The sequence below is a fragment of the Haliotis rubra genome, unplaced genomic scaffold (genome assembly GCF_003918875.1).
Source record: "Haliotis rubra isolate DU_JTF1 unplaced genomic scaffold, ASM391887v1 Scf746, whole genome shotgun sequence".
Taxonomy (NCBI): domain Eukaryota; kingdom Metazoa; phylum Mollusca; class Gastropoda; order Lepetellida; family Haliotidae; genus Haliotis; species Haliotis rubra.
Window position 1 is genome coordinate 470,593 of NW_025767464.1, and position 18,150 is coordinate 488,742.

At 41.5% G+C, this 18,150-nt stretch overlaps 1 protein-coding gene across 1 annotated transcript in view; it reads left to right on the forward strand.

Moving 5' to 3' along the window:
• Positions 1-18,150, forward strand: part of LOC124259983 (coiled-coil domain-containing protein 18-like) — a gene marked incomplete at its 3' end in the record, with an annotated part of 56,034 nt that overhangs the window by 502 nt on the left and 37,382 nt on the right. Inside the window, exons 2-10 of the mRNA XM_046694207.1 lie at positions 2,359-2,569; positions 3,392-3,577; positions 4,374-4,483; positions 4,982-5,110; positions 5,617-5,713; positions 8,489-8,610; positions 15,832-15,935; positions 16,492-16,673; positions 17,431-17,609. Coding sequence (XP_046550163.1) covers positions 2,359-2,569; positions 3,392-3,577; positions 4,374-4,483; positions 4,982-5,110; positions 5,617-5,713; positions 8,489-8,610; positions 15,832-15,935; positions 16,492-16,673; positions 17,431-17,609 — 1,320 coding nt within the window. The remainder of the gene's footprint in view (positions 1-2,358; positions 2,570-3,391; positions 3,578-4,373; positions 4,484-4,981; positions 5,111-5,616; positions 5,714-8,488; positions 8,611-15,831; positions 15,936-16,491; positions 16,674-17,430; positions 17,610-18,150) is intronic.

Here is an 18,150-nt window from a genome sequence, read left to right on the forward strand (position 1 = left end):
CAATAATCTCACAAGTTGCTAAAGCACTTTTTGACTTATCCTAAAAAACACAAATGGGTTTCTTCTAAGTGTAATGTTAAATGTGTTAAAGGTTTGCTCATTTTCATTGTGAGGTCCACACTTCACATGTGTTTGATCCATGCTTAAAGGATCTTACAGTTGGTACCCCATTCTTGGCTATTAGTGTCTTTTTCTTTTAGGTCTTGATATTATAATTAGACTATTACTAGACAGGTTTATCAGACTGTACTGGCTAGCGAACAGTTATCGCCATATTTTAGCGGTATTTACAAAATTACTCCGCCGTTTGTTAAATTAATGAAACAGAATTAATTATGATACTTAATTAGCTATTCACCGATGTGTCCAGCCCGTTCACTGCCGCCGATCATGTTTTGATTTAACGCGGCGGAAGGGAATCATGGAAGTATAAATAGCTGTTTTTTCACAACTAACTGTAACAGTTATCGCCATTCAGAATTTCTCATGCCACTCGTGAAATAATATATATTTATATCATACAGTAACCTCGAATAATTGATTGTGTGACTATTTGAGTGTTTCTTTCACAGTAGATTGATAGGGAATGAAACTATTAATGACTTGTGAACCTGAACTTGCTATTATATAGGTCGCAGGACATCCTCCCCGACTAAGTTAAAAAATTTTTATAGGGTTTCTAACTTTACCAGTATTTTTTCTCTTATGTTACTTGCCGTGAAGAATTGTCTTTTGCTGTCCTGTATTGTTGTCAAATACGGTAGGAAAAGATACCGGAATTGTAATTGACCGGAACTGCGCACGTGTGATGCTGATGTATTGGCGATAACTGTTCGCTAGCCAGTACAGAGCTTTACTTATTTTGGTCTTCAGGTCACTGGCTAAATTTGCAGACACCAATACACCTATTTGTCTCAGTCCTACACATATTAATAATTGGCTGATGCATCCACTAACAGTTTTGTTTGACTTGCTAATACATAGGTACTGTAGTGAATTATGCATAAAGAAGATACATTTTGAATGTACAATGACTTTTAGAAAGTGCCCAAATGCAATATATGGTACACCTGAGATTAGTTTTTCAGCTACCAGAGTCGATCAAAAAGTATGTAGCCTAACTATATTCTCGATGTCCAATGTTTGAAAAGCTTCCATATTATTTTGAAGGAATTGTTAGCAAAGCCATATCCAAAATTTCACATGTGTGGGTGATGTGGTTAACCAGATATTTGTCATCACATCACATTGGGGTATAATATTTCTAACAAAATTGCAGAAATTGAAAAACGATTTGTCTCTTGGTACCTCTTGGATAATGGTATGCCCTCAGATAATGTCATATAAAATATGTTCAGTATAGTTTTGGATGACTTCCTGTCATGATCAACAGTCAAAGATTTGGATTGCCTGATTTATATTTAGTCGGGGGGCTATTTTTTAAGGACACACCCAATTTAATCTTTCAAAAACATTTGTGTCCAGATATTCAAGCTGGCACTGTTTACAATATATTTTGAGCTGACACTTGTGTGACCATTCAGTATTTAGTTTGAACCCTTGGCATCATGTATGCATAAGTGAAAACATTAGAATAAGCTATGCCCTTATATTACGTCATCGGAAGGGGGATGGGTAGTGTCTCTAAAACAAGCTCTTTCAGAAAAATAAAGGGGAGTCACTTTGACAAGCGATTGTAATTTCAAATTGCTTTTTTATGAACTTTAATATCTAAGTGTGATTCTAGGGGACTTCTATCAATCTCAAACACACAAAATATTTCTTGCATATTTTGTTTCCCTGAAGTTTTTTGATGCATTTATTGTAGATTTTTGGGGGTTTTAGGGTACCAAGATAAAAAGGTCAAACAAACTGGGGATCGTGAGACTGGAACATAGCAAAACCAAATTGCTTGAGCTTGACAGATAATATGTAGAAAATTAAAACATAAAATAACTGCATTTGTATCGTTTTCTTGGTGATTCTACATACTTTTTTATCTCCCCTCGTAAGTACAGATACTAGTACTTTTGTGGGGTTGAGTCCCATCCAAGATTGGAACTCACACTCTCAGAGAGTCAGATAGAGGCCCTTAATTGCCAGCATGCAATTGATAATTTTCTGTGTACTTTTATGTGTTTAAGTGTATTAACATGTGTCATGTTCAAGGAAGACAAAAGTCTATCAAATGACAAGACAAGTCTATTTCATAGGCCAATGGTCAAACACAACATACACCAAAACAGGAATTACTATTACTTGGAGTCATTTTCATCAGTCAATTGTTTCTCAGACCCATTTTTTTCTTTTTTTTTTTCTTGAGAAAACAGTTTGACATGTTCACTTAATGATTGCCAGGGAGAGCAATGATGAACGCCGGTCAGCTGGTCTGTACCAGGGAGGACAGTTTGTGTCGTCGTCACTCTCTTATGACTACCAGAGACGAAGGGACAGCAATGATGACTTCATGGATCGGGAAAGCATACGTTCAGGACTCAGCACATTGCCTGATTCATATACAGGATTCCTCAGTCGACAGTTCCCGTCAAGTACACCAAACAGACCACAGGTATTGTACCACAACATTTACATCTCGTGTTATTACAGGAAGTATGTGACATTCAAACAATCTACCCATCTTAACTCTTACACTGCAATACCCATGAAGTTATGGGTTAGAATTGATCTTCAGCAACCCATGCTTGTTGTAAGAGACGACTAACAGAATCAGATGGTCAGGCTTGCTGACTTGGTTGACACATGTCATCATATCCCAATTGCATAGATCGATTCTCATGCTGTTGATCTCTGGGTTGTCTTGTCCAGACTCAATTATTTACAGACCGCCATATAGCTGGAATATTGCTGAGTGCGGCGTTAAGCAACAAACAAATATACAAAACATACACAACAAAGTTGTGCGTCATTTAATTAGACAGCAGGTGATTTTAAAAAAGGTTTGATTTTTAAAGGGTTTGAAGTGTGTTTCAGATGCTGGCTGGGCATGATATATGTTGGTTGTTTATAGTTGTATGATACTGTCTTGTGTCAGCCCAGCAAGGAGTAAGGAACTCTTGGGTTAAAACGTCTGTAACTTCAAGTAAATGAACTGTTGATAGTTTTATCACAGAAGGAGGTCCTTCGATGCAGCGATACTTTCTGTGAAGTGCACAGGAGTTCTATGCAGTGACATAATAACTATAACAACAATATATAATAATGAATATTGATCAGCTGTGGAATGTTTAAAAGTCAACCCAGGGCAAAAATGAAAATGATAATATATGAAATCTTCGAACTACATCTTTCTTCAAAGATTTCAGTAGAAGTTGAAACTATAGACAGTGGACAGACAGTGAACAATGTGTCATACTGATCTTGATGTTTATAGACCAAACACCAACTGTTGGAAGACTATGACTCTGACAACTCGATTGTGGGACTGTCCGATGCTCTCAACATGGAGTCAAAGCAGTCAGGTGTCTCCAACACTAGCCGGAAGGTGATGAGACAGAATCAGCGGCTCTTGGCTGAGGTGGAAAAATTAGCATATGAACTTCAAGCAGCTAAAAGCAAGGTAAATCAGTGCTCCAGATTTATGGCTTAAACCCTGCAACCTAGTGGGACCACTTCCGGTGAAGGTACCCAGTTATATGGTTGTTAGTAAGTTTATCTTTACTCTGCTTTTAGCAATATTCCAGCACAATCAAGGCAGGGAACCTGAAATTGGCTTCAAACTTTGTACCTGTGTGGGGAATCAAACCCGTGTCTTTGGCATGACGATCGAACAGTTTAACCATTAGGCTACACCACCGCCTCAATATGTTTGTTAGGCTGGTAGCAGTCCCTATTTGGTAGCTGTGTGGTTATGGTGTTTGTTTGTCATGATAAATGTCGGAGTATGATTTTCCGCATGGGTACAAAGTGTAAAGCTCCATTCAGGTATCCCTTGCCATGATAGCTGTAATAAAACTTAAGGCCAGACCAATTTTATTTCTTGCATCTTGAAAAAAAAAAATCCGAATGTTTTTATTGGCCAAAAATGAAAACTTACAAGAAAAATGTTTTTAGATTGTTTTTTGCCCCATATACACTTAATAAATTGCCAAAAGTAAAATACTTTGAGTATTTATCAGGAATATTACTTTGACTGGTGATTTTATTTTTTTAATTTTTTTCCCTCCTGCCTTTATGTAAGTACATGTAATTTCATGTATATTCCATTCATGGTAAGAAGTATGTTCGGAACTATTTTTTTCTCAATTGGAGATTTTTTTCTCATCTTGTTTGTTTCATGCAAAGTACAGTGAGTGAATTACAACAGAACAGGTGTTTACATTGTCCAACCTGCCTACTTCACTCACTTGTTGCAGGCACGTGAGCTGTCTCGTGAAATGGAGAGTCAGAAGGAGATAGTACCTGAACTGGAGGACAAAATTGTCGGACTTCAAGCAGAAACAGAGGCTCAAGATAAGGCCCTGAGGTACTGTGGCAGTCAGGACTGCTTCTGTCTCTACTGCAGAACCTGCATCCATTGAAATGTTTCTCTCCATAAACTGTTTTAAAGTTTTCTGTTCTGGTGATGGATTGCAAGCTTGTGGAGGAGCAGTTAGAACAGTGTACGGTTGATATTATGTTGAGGAATGCTGAGGAGAGGTTAGATCAATGTACAGCTGATGTGTATGGTTGATGTTGCAGGAGTGCGGAGGAGAGGTTAGATCAATGTATAGCTGATGTGTATGGTTGATGTTGCAGGAGTGCGGAGGAGAGGTTAGATCAATGTACAGCTGATGTGTATGGTTGATGTTGAGGAATGCTGAGGAGAGGTTAGATCAATGTACAGCTGATGTGTATGGTTGATGTTGCAGGAGTGCGGAGGAGAGGTTAGATCAATGTACAGCTGATGTGTATGGTTGATGTTGAGGAGTGCTGAGGAGAGGTTAGATCAATGTACAGCTGATGTGTATGGTTGATGTTGCAGGAGTGCGGAGGAGAGGTTTGAGGACGGCCAGCGTGAGGTGGCTCAGCTGCAACAGAAGATGTCACGGTGCCAACAGGAAGTAGAGGACATGAGGACAGAGCTTCGTGAGGAGAGGACGATTCGTAAAAAGTAAGGGATTGTACTTCATGTAATGCAGGTGAAGGAAGAGTAGACTCATAACATTGGTTGTAAAATAGTTATGTTAAGGGAAAGTCAGTGTAGGGGAAGATCTGGCTGGGTATATGAGTGTGATTCAGCAGATCTGAAATGGGCCTTTTTGTACTGGCATACTTTTCACATTAATCTGACAAAACTGAAATACTATTAAACCCAATGCACTAACTCCTGACCAGCCTTTTGTGGTCTAGTGGATAGAGTGTCTGCTTGGAGAGCAGCATGTAGGTGGTTCGAACCCAGCACATGATGTACCAAAAGACAATGAAGATGGTACTTTTTGTTAACAAGGACTGGTCATCTCAGAGACAGTATTCTTGCTAACCCTTTTGTATCTCAGTAGGTTTATTCAGGAACTGTACAAGCTATCACACTAATGCTTACATGTCTTTATGTAAGAGCAAAGTGCTACCCAACCCAACCCAATCCATCTCACCAACGTGAGTCTGCCTTGTTTTCAGTCTTGAAACACAGAGAGATGAAGCCCTGCAGACCTTCCTGGAATCACAGGACTCACTGGAGGAATATCAGAAGAAGATGAAAGACAAAATCAAAAAGGTAATCAGAGCCTTTAAAATTCATTTTCTTCATGACTAGTGCTAACCTTATTTCACTAGTCCTGAGGGTTTATAGCTCATCAGACAAAGCTGTTTACCATCTTTACATATTCTGTGAGTTATGTTCCATTCTAGTTTGTAGCTGAACTATATTCATTTCCATCTGGTAGTGAAGATCTGGATCAGAACTGGTCTTCAGAGAGCACCAAGGTCAGAGAATAGTGCCCCCCTTACCATGACAGTGTTTTTGTTTGTTTGCTTGTTTGATGTTATTTAATGCTGCACTCAGCAGTATTCCAGCTATATGACAGCAGTCTGTAAATAATAGAGTCTGGACTAGACAATGCAGTGATCAACAGCATGAGAATCTATCTACGCAATTGGGATAAATGACAAGACAGGACAGTGAAATGAGTGTACAGTCAAGTGCCCATTAAGTGACAGTGAGCTGAGAGTGTAGAGCATAGACTCCCTTTAAGTGACAATGAGATGAGAGTGTAGAGCATAGACTACCTTTAAGTGACAATGAAATGAGAGCATAAAGCATAGACCGGCTTTAAGTGACAATGACATGAGAGTGTAGAACATAGACTCCCTTTAAGGGACAATGAGATGAGAGCATAAAGCATAGACCGGCTTTAAGTGACAATGACATGAGAGCATAAAGCATAGACCGGCTTTAAGTGACAATGACATGAGAGTGTAGAGCATAGAATCCCTTTAAATGACAATGACATGAGAGTGTAGAACATAAACTACCTTTAAGGGACAATATGAGAGCGTAGAGCATAGACCCCCCTTTAAGTGACAATGTGATGACAGTGCAGAGCATAGACTACCTTTAAGTGACAATGAGATGACAGCGTAGAGCATAGACCCCCTTTAAGTGACAGTGAGGTAAGAGCATTGAGCATACACACCCTTTAAGTGACAGTGAAATGAGAATGTAGAGCATAGACCCCCTTTTAGCGACAATGAGCTGAGAGTGTAGAGCATAGACCCCCTTTAAGTGACAGTGAAATGAGAATGTAGAGCATAGACCCCCTTTAAGTGACAATGAGCTGAGAGTGTAGAGCAGACTCCCTTAAAGTGACAATGAAATGAGATTGTAGAGCTCAGACCCCCTTTAAGCGACAATGACCTGAGAGTATAGAGCAGACTCCCTTAAAGTGACAATGAAATGAGAGTGTAGAGCATAGACTACCTTTAGGTGACAATGTGCTGAGAGTGTAGAGCATAGAGCCCCTCTAAGTGACAGTGAGCGTAGAGCGTAGACCCTCTTGTAAGTGACAATGAGCTGAGAGTATAGAGCATAGACTCCCTTTAAGTGACAATGAAATCAGAGTGTAGAGCATAGACCCCCTTTAAGTGACAATGAGATTAGACTATAGAGCATTGACTCCCTTTAAGTGACAATGAGCTGAGATCTTAGAGCATACATACACTTTAAGTGACAAGGGTCTGGGAGGGTAGAGCATAGACCCCCCTTTAAACGGCAGTGGGCTGAGAGGGTACAGCATAGACCCCTATTAAGAGACAATGAGATGAGAGCGTAAAGCATAGACTGGCTTTAAGTGACAATGAGATGAGAGTGTAGAGCATAGACTCCCTTTAAGTGACAATGACAAGAGAGTGTAGAGCAGACTCCCTGAAAGTGACAATGAAATGAGATTGAAGAGCATAGACCCCCTTTAATAATAATAAATAATAATAATAGGCCATTTATATAGAGCCTTTCCACGTCACAGGGATATGCTCAAAGCGCTTCCTGAGCTCAAGTTAAAACTATATACAGTTGGCAGGTACGGATGATTGGAAGTCACTTGTAGCGAAGAAATAGATGAGTCTTTAGTCGTGTTTTGAATGTACTTAGGGAAGGAGATGATTTTAACTCGATAGGGAGAGAGTTCCACAGAGAAGCTGCTGCATATGAAAAGGTCCTTGAGCCAAATGATTTGAGACTGTAGCTCGGGACAGCAAGTAACAGTTGTTGTGATGAGCGCAGGGTTCTTTCTGGAGAGTAATGTGTCAGAAGGTCTTGAAGGTAGGAAGGTCCTGAGTTGTAGAAAGACTTTAAGTGACAATGAGCTGAGAGTGTAGAGCAGGCTCCCTTAAAGTGACAATGAAATGAGAGCGTAGAGCATAGACCCCCTTTAAGCGACCATGAAATGAGATTGTAGAGCATAGACCCCCCATTAAGCGACAATGAGCTGAGAGTGTAGAGCAGACTCCCTTAAAGTGACAATGAAATGAGAGTGTAGAGCATAGACCCCCTTTAAGCGACCATGAAATGAGATCGTAGAGCACAGACCCCCCCTTTAAGTGACAATGAGCTGAGATCTTAGAGCATACTCCCTTAAAGTGACAATGTAATGAGAGTGTAGAGCATAGACCCCCTTTAAGTGGCAATGAGATGAGAGCGTAGAGCAGACACCCTTAAAGAGAGAATGAAATGAGAGTGTAGAGCATAGACTACCTTTAGGTGACAATGTGCTGAGAGTGAAGCGCATAGACCCCCTTTAAGTGACAGTGAGCTAAGAGCTTAGAGCATACACGGCTTTTAAGTGACAATGAAATGAGAATGTAGAGCGTAGACCCCTTTGAGTGACCATGGTCTGAGAGTGTAGAGCATAGACCCCCTTTCAGTGACAATGAGATGAGAATGTAGAGCATAGACCCCTTTAAGTGACAATGAGATGAGAATGTAGAGCATAGACCCCCTTTCAGTGACAATCAGATGAGTGTAAAGTACTACTGTGATGTGGTTGTGCTGCAGCTGGAGGGGAATGAGGACTACCTGAGAGACTCCCTGGCCCAGTCTGCCGGGGAGAGGGAGGAACTCCTGGAGAAGCTCACCCAGCAGCAGGTCGTCCTCGACCAGCAGGAGGAGGAGATACAGTGAGTCCCGGCTGGCCTGGCTTTATATGTATTAGGGTCCTCATGTTGGGGGATGGGGTTTGGGGATGTGTACCAAGCAGCTATACATGAGTGTTGGATGTGGTGCTTCATACTACTGAAATAAGCAATAAGTTATATAAATACACTGAAATCAGATTGACTTTCAAAATCAATTGCTCAAAACTTTTTTTCAATAACTGACTGTAGATAGACAAAACTTTGAGTTGAACATAAATTTTTATTTTTTTTTACGTTGTTTTTTAATCTTTTTTTTCTTCCATTTTTCCATTGGAACATGGACTCTAATCAAGTTTAAATACATGCTGTAGATTGCTGTTGTCTTGAGTGCTCACTTTTAGTCGTGGTTTCATGAACAACTGAAGAGTTCTACCATTTGATTTGAGTTGTTCTCATTCAGTAGTTCTCATTCACGTCTGATATTCTGCCACATGTCTGATATTCCACCACACATCTGATATTCTCCCACATGTCTGATATTCCACCACACGTCTGATATTCTGCCACATGTTTGACATTCTGCCACATGTCTGAAATTCCACCACACATCTGATATTTTGCCACAAGTCTGACATTCTGCCACATGTCTGATATTCTGCCACACATCTGATATTCTGCCACATGTCTGATATTCTGCCACACATCTGATATTCTGCCACATGTCTGACATTCCACCACACATCTGATATTCTGCAACATGTCCAATATTCCACCACACATCTGATATTCTGCCACATGTCTGACATTCCACCACACATCTGATATTCTGCCACATGTCTGATATTCCACCACACATCTGATATTCTGCCACATGTCCAATATTCCACCACACATCTGATATTCTGCCACATGTCTGACATTCTGACACATGCCTGATATTCTGCCACATGTCTGTCATTATGCCACACGTCTGATATTCTGCTACATGTCTGATATTCCACCACACATCTGATATTCTGCCACATGTCTGATTTTCTGCCGCACATATGATATTCTGCCACTTGTCTGACATTCCACCACACATCTGATATTCTGCCACATGTCTGATATTCCACCACACATCTGATATTCTGCCACATGTCTGATATTCTGCCACATGTTTGACATTCCACTGCACATCTGATATTCTGCCACATGTCTGACATTCTGCCACATGTCTGATATTATGCCACATGTCTGATATTCTGCCACATGTCTGATATTCTGCCACATGTCTGATATTCCACCACACATTTAATATTCTGCCACATGTCTGACATGCCACATGTCTGATATTCTGCCACATGTCTGACATTCTGGCACACGTCTGATATTCTGCCACATGTCTGACATTATGGCACACGTCTGATATTCTGCCACATGTCTGATATTCCACCACACATTTCATATTCTGCCACATGTCTGATATTCTGCCACATGTCTGACATTATGCCACATGTTTGACATTCCACTACACATCTGATATTCAGCCACATGTCTGACATTCCACCACACATCTGATATTCTGCCACATGTCTGATATTCTGCCACACATCTGATATTCTGCCACATGTCTGACATTCCACCACACATCTGATAATCTGCCACATGTCTGATATTCCACCACACATCTGATATTCTGCCACATGTCTGACATTCCACCACACATCTGATATTCCACCACCCATCTGATATTCTGCCACATGTCTGATATTCTGCCACACATCTGATATTCTGCCACATGTCTGACATTCCACCACACATCTGATATTCTGCCACATGTCTGATATTCCACCACACATCTGATATTCTGCCACATGTCTGATATTCTGCCACATGTCTGTCATTAAACCACACATCTGATATTCTGACACGTCTGATATTCTGCCACACGTCTGACATTCTGCCACATGTCTGACATTCTGCCACATGTCTGATATTCCACCACACATCTGATATTCTGCCACATGTCTGTCATTAAACCACACATCTGATATTCTGACACGTCTGATATTCTGCCACACGTCTGATATTCTGCCACATGTCTGACATTCTGCCACATGTCTGACATTCCACACCACATCTGATATTCTGCCACATGTCTGATATTCCACCACCACACATCTGATATTTTGCCACATGTCTGATATTCTGCCACCACTGATATGCCACATTCTGACATTCCACCACACATCTGATATTCTGCCACATGTCTGACATTGCCACATGTCCACACATCTGATGTTCTGCCACATGTCTGATATTCTGCCACATGTCTGATATTCCACACACATCTGCCACATCTGTTCTGCCACATGTCTGACATTCTGCCATTTGCCACATGATATTCTGCCACATGTCTGATATTCCACCACACATCTGATATTCTGCCACATGTCTGATATTCTGCCACATCTGACATTCTGCCACATGTCTGATATTCACCACCACATGTTTGACATTCCATTCTGCCCACATCTGATATTCTGCCACATGTCTGACATTCCACCACACGTCTGATATTCTGCCACATGTCTGACATTCTACCACACATCTGATATTCTGCCACATGTCTGATATTCCACCACACATCTGATATTCTGCCACATGTCTGACATTCCTGCCACACATCTGATATTCTGCCACATGTCTGACATTCTGCCACACATCTGATATTCTGCCACATGTCTGATATTCTGCCACATGTCTGATATTCTGCCACATGTCTGATATTCTGCCACATCTGATATTCTGCCACATGTCTGACATTCCACCACACATCTGATATTCTGCCACATGTCTGATATTCCACCACACATCTGATATTCTGACCACATGTCTGACCATTCTCTGCCACATGGGCTGATATTCTGCCACATGTCTGATATTCCACCACACATCTGATATTCTGCCACATGTCTGATATTCCACCACATCTGATATTCTGCTCTGATATTCTGCCATCTGATATTCTGCCACATGTCTGACATTCTGCCACATGTCTGACATTCCACCACACATCTGATATTCTGCCACATGTCTGATATTTCACCACATGTCGATTTTGCCACATGTCTGATATTCTGCCACCACATGTCTGATGTCTTATTCCACCACACATCTGATATTCTGCCACATGTCTGACATTCCACCACACATCTGATATTCTGCCACATGTCTGACATTCCACCACACATCTGATATTCTGCCACATGTCTGACATTCCACCTACACATCTGATATTCTGCCCACATGTCTGACCATGTCCATTCACACATCTGATATTCTGCCACATGTCTGATATTCCACATCTGATTCTGCCACATGTCTGACATTCTGATATTCCACATTCATATGTCATGTCACATCTGCATACATGTCCATATTCCACATTTCTGTCTGATGTCTGCCACATGTCCATATTCTGTCATAGTCCATTGGCTCGTCCTGTGATTCCACATCTGTCTATTCTGCCACATGTCTGATATTCCACCACACATCTGATATTCCACATGTCTGATATATTCTACCACATGTCTGATATTTCCACATGTCTCCACATTCTTCATGTCTGATATTCTGCCATCTGATATTCCACCACATGTCTGATATTCTGCCACATGTCTGATATTCTGCCACATGTTTGACATTCCACCACATCTGATATTCTGCCACATGTCTGACATTCTGCCCACATCTGATATTCTGTCCACATGTGATATTCACCACATGTCTGATATTCTGCACATGTCTGATGTCTGCCACATGTCTGATATTCCGCCATGTCTGACACATCTGATATTCTGCCACATGTCTGACATTCCACCACATTCCTGTTCTATTCTACCACATGTGATATTCTGCCACATGTCTGACATTCCACTGATGATGATATTCTGCCACATGTCTGTTATTTCAATATTCTGTCCACATCTCCATATTGTTCATTCTGATATTTGCCACCACATGATATTCTGCCACATGTCTGTCCATTCCACCACACATCTGATTCTGCCACATGTCTGATATTCCACCATTCATCTGTCACTGTCTGCCACATGTCTGCCATTCCACCACACATCTGATATTCCTGTGTGTCTGACATTCTGCCACATGTCTGATATTCTGCCACATCTGATGTTGTGATTCCACATGTCTGATATTCTGCCACATGTCTGATGTTCTGCCATATGTCTGATATTCCACATGTCTGATATTCTGCCACATGTCTGATATTCCACCACATCTGATTATATTGTCTGTCATGCATCACATGTCTGTATGACATTTCTGATGTCCACCACATGTCTGTGTATTCTGTTCCATCTGATATTGTGCCACATGTCTGTGTTCCACATCTGATATTCCACCCACATCTGTCTCACATGTCTGTGTTCATACCACATCTGATATTCCACCACACATCTGATATTCTTGCCACATGTGACATTCTGTGCCACATGTCTGATATTCCACCCACATGTCATGATATTCCCACCACACATCTGATATTCATGTCTGTCCATGTCTGATATTCTGTGTCGTGTCTGATATTCTGCCACATGTCTGTCTGACATTCTGCCACATGTCTGATATTCTGCCACATGTCCATATTCTGCCACATGTCTGATATTCCACACATCTGCCACATATTCTGACCACATGTCTGTGATATTCTGCCACACGTCTGATATTCTGCCACATGTCTGATATTCTGCCACATGTCTGATACATTCCACCTGCACATCTCCATGTCTTGCCACATGTCTGATGCCACATGTCTGATATTATGCCACATGTCTGATATTCTGCCACATGTCTGATATTCTGCCACATGTCTGATATTCCACCACACATTTAATATTCTGCCACATGTCTGACATGCCACATGTCTGATATTCTGCCACATGTCTGACATTATGGCACACGTCTGATATTCTGCCACATGTCTGATATTCCACCACACATTTCATATTCTGCCACATGTCTGATATTCTGCCACATGTCTGACATTATGCCACATGTTTGACATTCCACTACACATCTGATATTCAGCCACATGTCTGACATTCCACCACACATCTGATATTCTGCCACATGTCTGATATTCTGCCACACATCTGATATTCTGCCACATGTCTGACATTCCACCACACATCTGATAATCTGCCACATGTCTGATATTCCACCACACATCTGATATTCTGCCACATGTCTGACATTCCACCACACATCTGATATTCCACCACCCATCTGATATTCTGCCACATGTCTGATATTCTGCCACACATCTGATATTCTGCCACATGTCTGACATTCCACCACACATCTGATATTCTGCCACATGTCTGATATTCCACCACACATCTGATATTCTGCCACATGTCTGATATTCTGCCACATGTCTGTCATTAAACCACACATCTGATATTCTGACACGTCTGATATTCTGCCACACGTCTGATATTCTGCCACATGTCTGACATTCTGCCACATGTCTGATATTCCACCACACATCTGATATTCTGCCACATGTCTGATATTCTGCCACATGTCTGTCATTAAACCACACATCTGATATTCTGACACGTCTGATATTCTGCCACACGTCTGATATTCTGCCACATGTCTGACATTCTGCCACATGTCTGACATTCCACCACACATCTGATATTCTGCCACATGTCTGATATTCCACCACACATCTGATATTTTGCCACATGTCTGATATTCTGCCACATGTTTGACATTCCACTACACATCTGATATTCTGCCACATGTCTGACATTCCACCACACATCTGATATTCTGCCACACATCTGATATTCTGCCACATGTCTGATATTCCACCACACATCTGATATTTTGCCACATGTCTGATATTCTGCCACATGTCTGACATTATGGCATACGTCTGATATTCTGCCACATGTCTGATATTCCACCACACATTTCATATTCTGCCACACATCTGATATTCTGCCACATGTCTGACATTATGCCACATGTTTGACATTCCACTACACATCTGATATTCAGCCACATGTCTGACATTCCACCACACATCTGATATTCTGCCACATGTCTGATATTCTGCCACACATCTGATATTCTGCCACATGTCTGACATTCCACCCACATCTGATAATCTGCCACATGTCTGATATTCCACCACACATCTGATATTCTGCCACATGTCTGACATTCCACCACACATCTGATATTCCACCACCCATCTGATATTCTGCCACTGATATGTCTGATATTCTGCCACACATCTGATATTCTGCCACATGTCTGACATTCCACCACACATCTGATATTCTGCCACATGTCTGATATTCCACCACACATCTGATATTCTGCCACATGTCTGATATTCTGCCACATGTCTGTCATTAAACCACACATCTGATATTCTGACACGTCTGATATTCTGCCACACGTCCGATATTCTGCCACATGTCTGACATTCTGCCACATGTCTGATATTCCACCACACATCTGATATTCTGCCACATGTCTAATATTCTGCCACATGTCTGTCATTAAACCACACATCTGATATTCTGACACGTCTGATATTCTGCCACACGTCTGATATTCTGCCACATGTCTGACATTCTGCCACATGTCTGACATTCCACCACACATCTGATATTCTGCCACATGTCTGATATTCCACCACACATCTGATATTTTGCCACATGTCTGATATTCTGCCACATGTTTGACATTCCACTACACATCTGATATTCTGCCACATGTCTGACATTCCACCACACATCTGATATTCTGCCACACATCTGATATTCTGCCACATGTCTGATATTCCACCACACATCTGATATTTTGCCACGTCTGATATTCTGCCACATGTTTGACATTCCACTACACATCTGATATTCAGCCACATGTCTGACATTCCACCACACATCTGATATTCTGCCACATGTCTGATATTATGCCACATGTCTGATATTATGCCACATGTCTGATATTCCACCACACATCTGATATTCTGCCACAAGTCTGATATTCCACCACACATCTGATAATCTGCCACATGTCTGATATCTTAAACCACACATCTGATATTCTGCCACATGTCTGATATTTTGCCACATGTCTGATATTCTACCACATGTCTGATATTCTGCCACATGTCTAATATTCTGCCACATGTCTAATATTCTGCCACATGTCTGATATTCTGTGCACCAGGAGGCTCCAGGCGCTGGAGGCTGTGGAGCTGGAGACCAAGGCCGACATGGAGCAGCAGAACCTTGACCTGCGGGAGAACATCACAAAAATTACAACTAGATTCAGTAAGTATTGACAAAATCAGTGAATATTAAATCATGGGCAGACTCACCACCAGATTCAATGAGTTTATTTGGCAGACGTACATCCAGATGAATGAGTGAGTGAGTTTAGTTTTATGCTGCACTCAGCAATATTCCTGCTATATGACATGTGTCAACCAAGTCAGTGAGGCTGAGCACCCGATCCTGTTAGTCGCCTCTTACGACAAGCTTGGGTTACTGAAGATGAATTCTAACCCGGATCTTCACAGGTCATTAAAGAAAGAGGTTGCATAGTGTCATGAAGTGTTAAACTTGAGGCAGAATGTGTTTACAAGAAAGGAATCACTCCAGCACCCTCCATATCTGCCTGTTTGACATTGTTGATAGTGCACACTGGATGACCCATGTTTATTGGAGAACACTCAGGACTGAAGAGGTCAATGTGTTGCAGACCAGAATGTAGAGCATAGACCGACATAAGTGACAATAAGATGAGAGAGTAAAGTACTACTTTGATGTGACTGTGCTGCATGTTTCTTGGACTACATTCAGGACTGAAGTCATTGGTGTGTTGCAGACCAGCTGGAGGCGGAGCTGAGCTACATGGAGAGTGTGAGGCGAGAAAACTTGCGGCTCAAGACTCAGCTGCAGAGTCAGGAACAGCAACTGAATCAGTGTCAGGACGAGGTGGAGGAAAGTCGTACCATCCTCGCGCAGCTCGAACAGTTCACCATGCAGCTCCATCTCTCACAGACAGGGGTCAGTGAAAACTCTTGTCACTGGGGTGGCTACTCTTGCATCATACAGGGCTCGATTTAGTGTTTTGTTACTTGCACTGGTGCAACCCAATATTACAAAGTGCAACCTAGTTTTTAGTCTAACTTGCACCTGGTGCAAGTAAATGTTTGAGTGGGTAAACTTCTGAAAAAAACATCTAAATAATTCAATAGCATATTTCTGTCATTACATATTGCAATAAAAGCAGTGCAACTAGAATTTGGCTGGTGCAACTAGGTTTTTATCTTAGGTTGCACCTGGTGCAAGTAGGTTAGCATCTCTTAAATCTAGCCCTGTCTTGTGTCTTACGTCAGGCTGGACTACCTTGGAATACTTATTTTAGCTCTAGAATTCAATTAAATGAGTATGTGTTGTTTTATGAGGTATACAACAGAAACTGGGGACTTGACCTCTAACCATTTCAGGGAAGCTTTTTCCCAAAGATTCCAGCCAGCTTACTAAACAGGATTGGTTTGACGTTGCTTGTAATAAACATATCAGGATGAAGGGACGTCTTATTTGGAAGTAGCTGCTGTCATTCTAATGATCAGGATTACCCATCCATTAGTTTATGCGACAGTTATATTGATACACAGGGTTCATATAACTTGGTTCATTGTGTGCTGTTGTAGCTGGGACGTTACTCATATCACCCCTTGGTTTGTCTGATCCAGGGCTTGGTGAAGCTGTAATGTTGCTGACTGTGACCTAAAACAACCTTCACCCCTTGTGTTTTCAGGCCAACAATAGCAACAATGACAGTGGAATGTCCAGCATGAATCAACTGTCTAGTCCAGGAAGACACAGCAAGTCGGGGGCAGCAGTCAGCCTGAGTAACACTGTTGGGTCTGGGTTTGAATCTCAGCCAGGTGCTACAGTCCGTGGAGGGGGTGCCAGGGCTTTACTGACAGATCTCAGGTAAAATCTTATCACAAATTTGAGGTGCAGATACATAGTACTCTCTGAAAAACCTGGACGTGGCCCCAACAACACTTTAATTATCATTATAGGATATTTTTATAGCACACATATCCACGCACTAGTGCCTGCTCAAGGCACTGGTATTTTTACCATCGATCATTGGATGTCGTCTCAACGGCACATCTTATTATCAGTCTCAGCTTTACCTTGAAGCTGATGTTTGCCACATTAACAGTTGTGGAAAGCACAGATAATCCTCTCACAAAGCCATGAAACTTGGCGGCCGAGTCAGTTTTGACACCAGAAATCTATAATTGTGGGTTCAAAACCTGGTTCACTTGGTCTCAAGGTTTATGAGCATCATGCCCTTGTGGGTTTCACCAAAGTCATAAACATAACGATGGACTTTCCTCCCTAACCATGGTAACATACCATCATATAACTGGTAAACTGTTCAAAGCAGCATTAAACACCACTCTCACTCACTCACTCACTCACTCACTCACTCACTCACTCACTCACTCACTCACTCACTCTC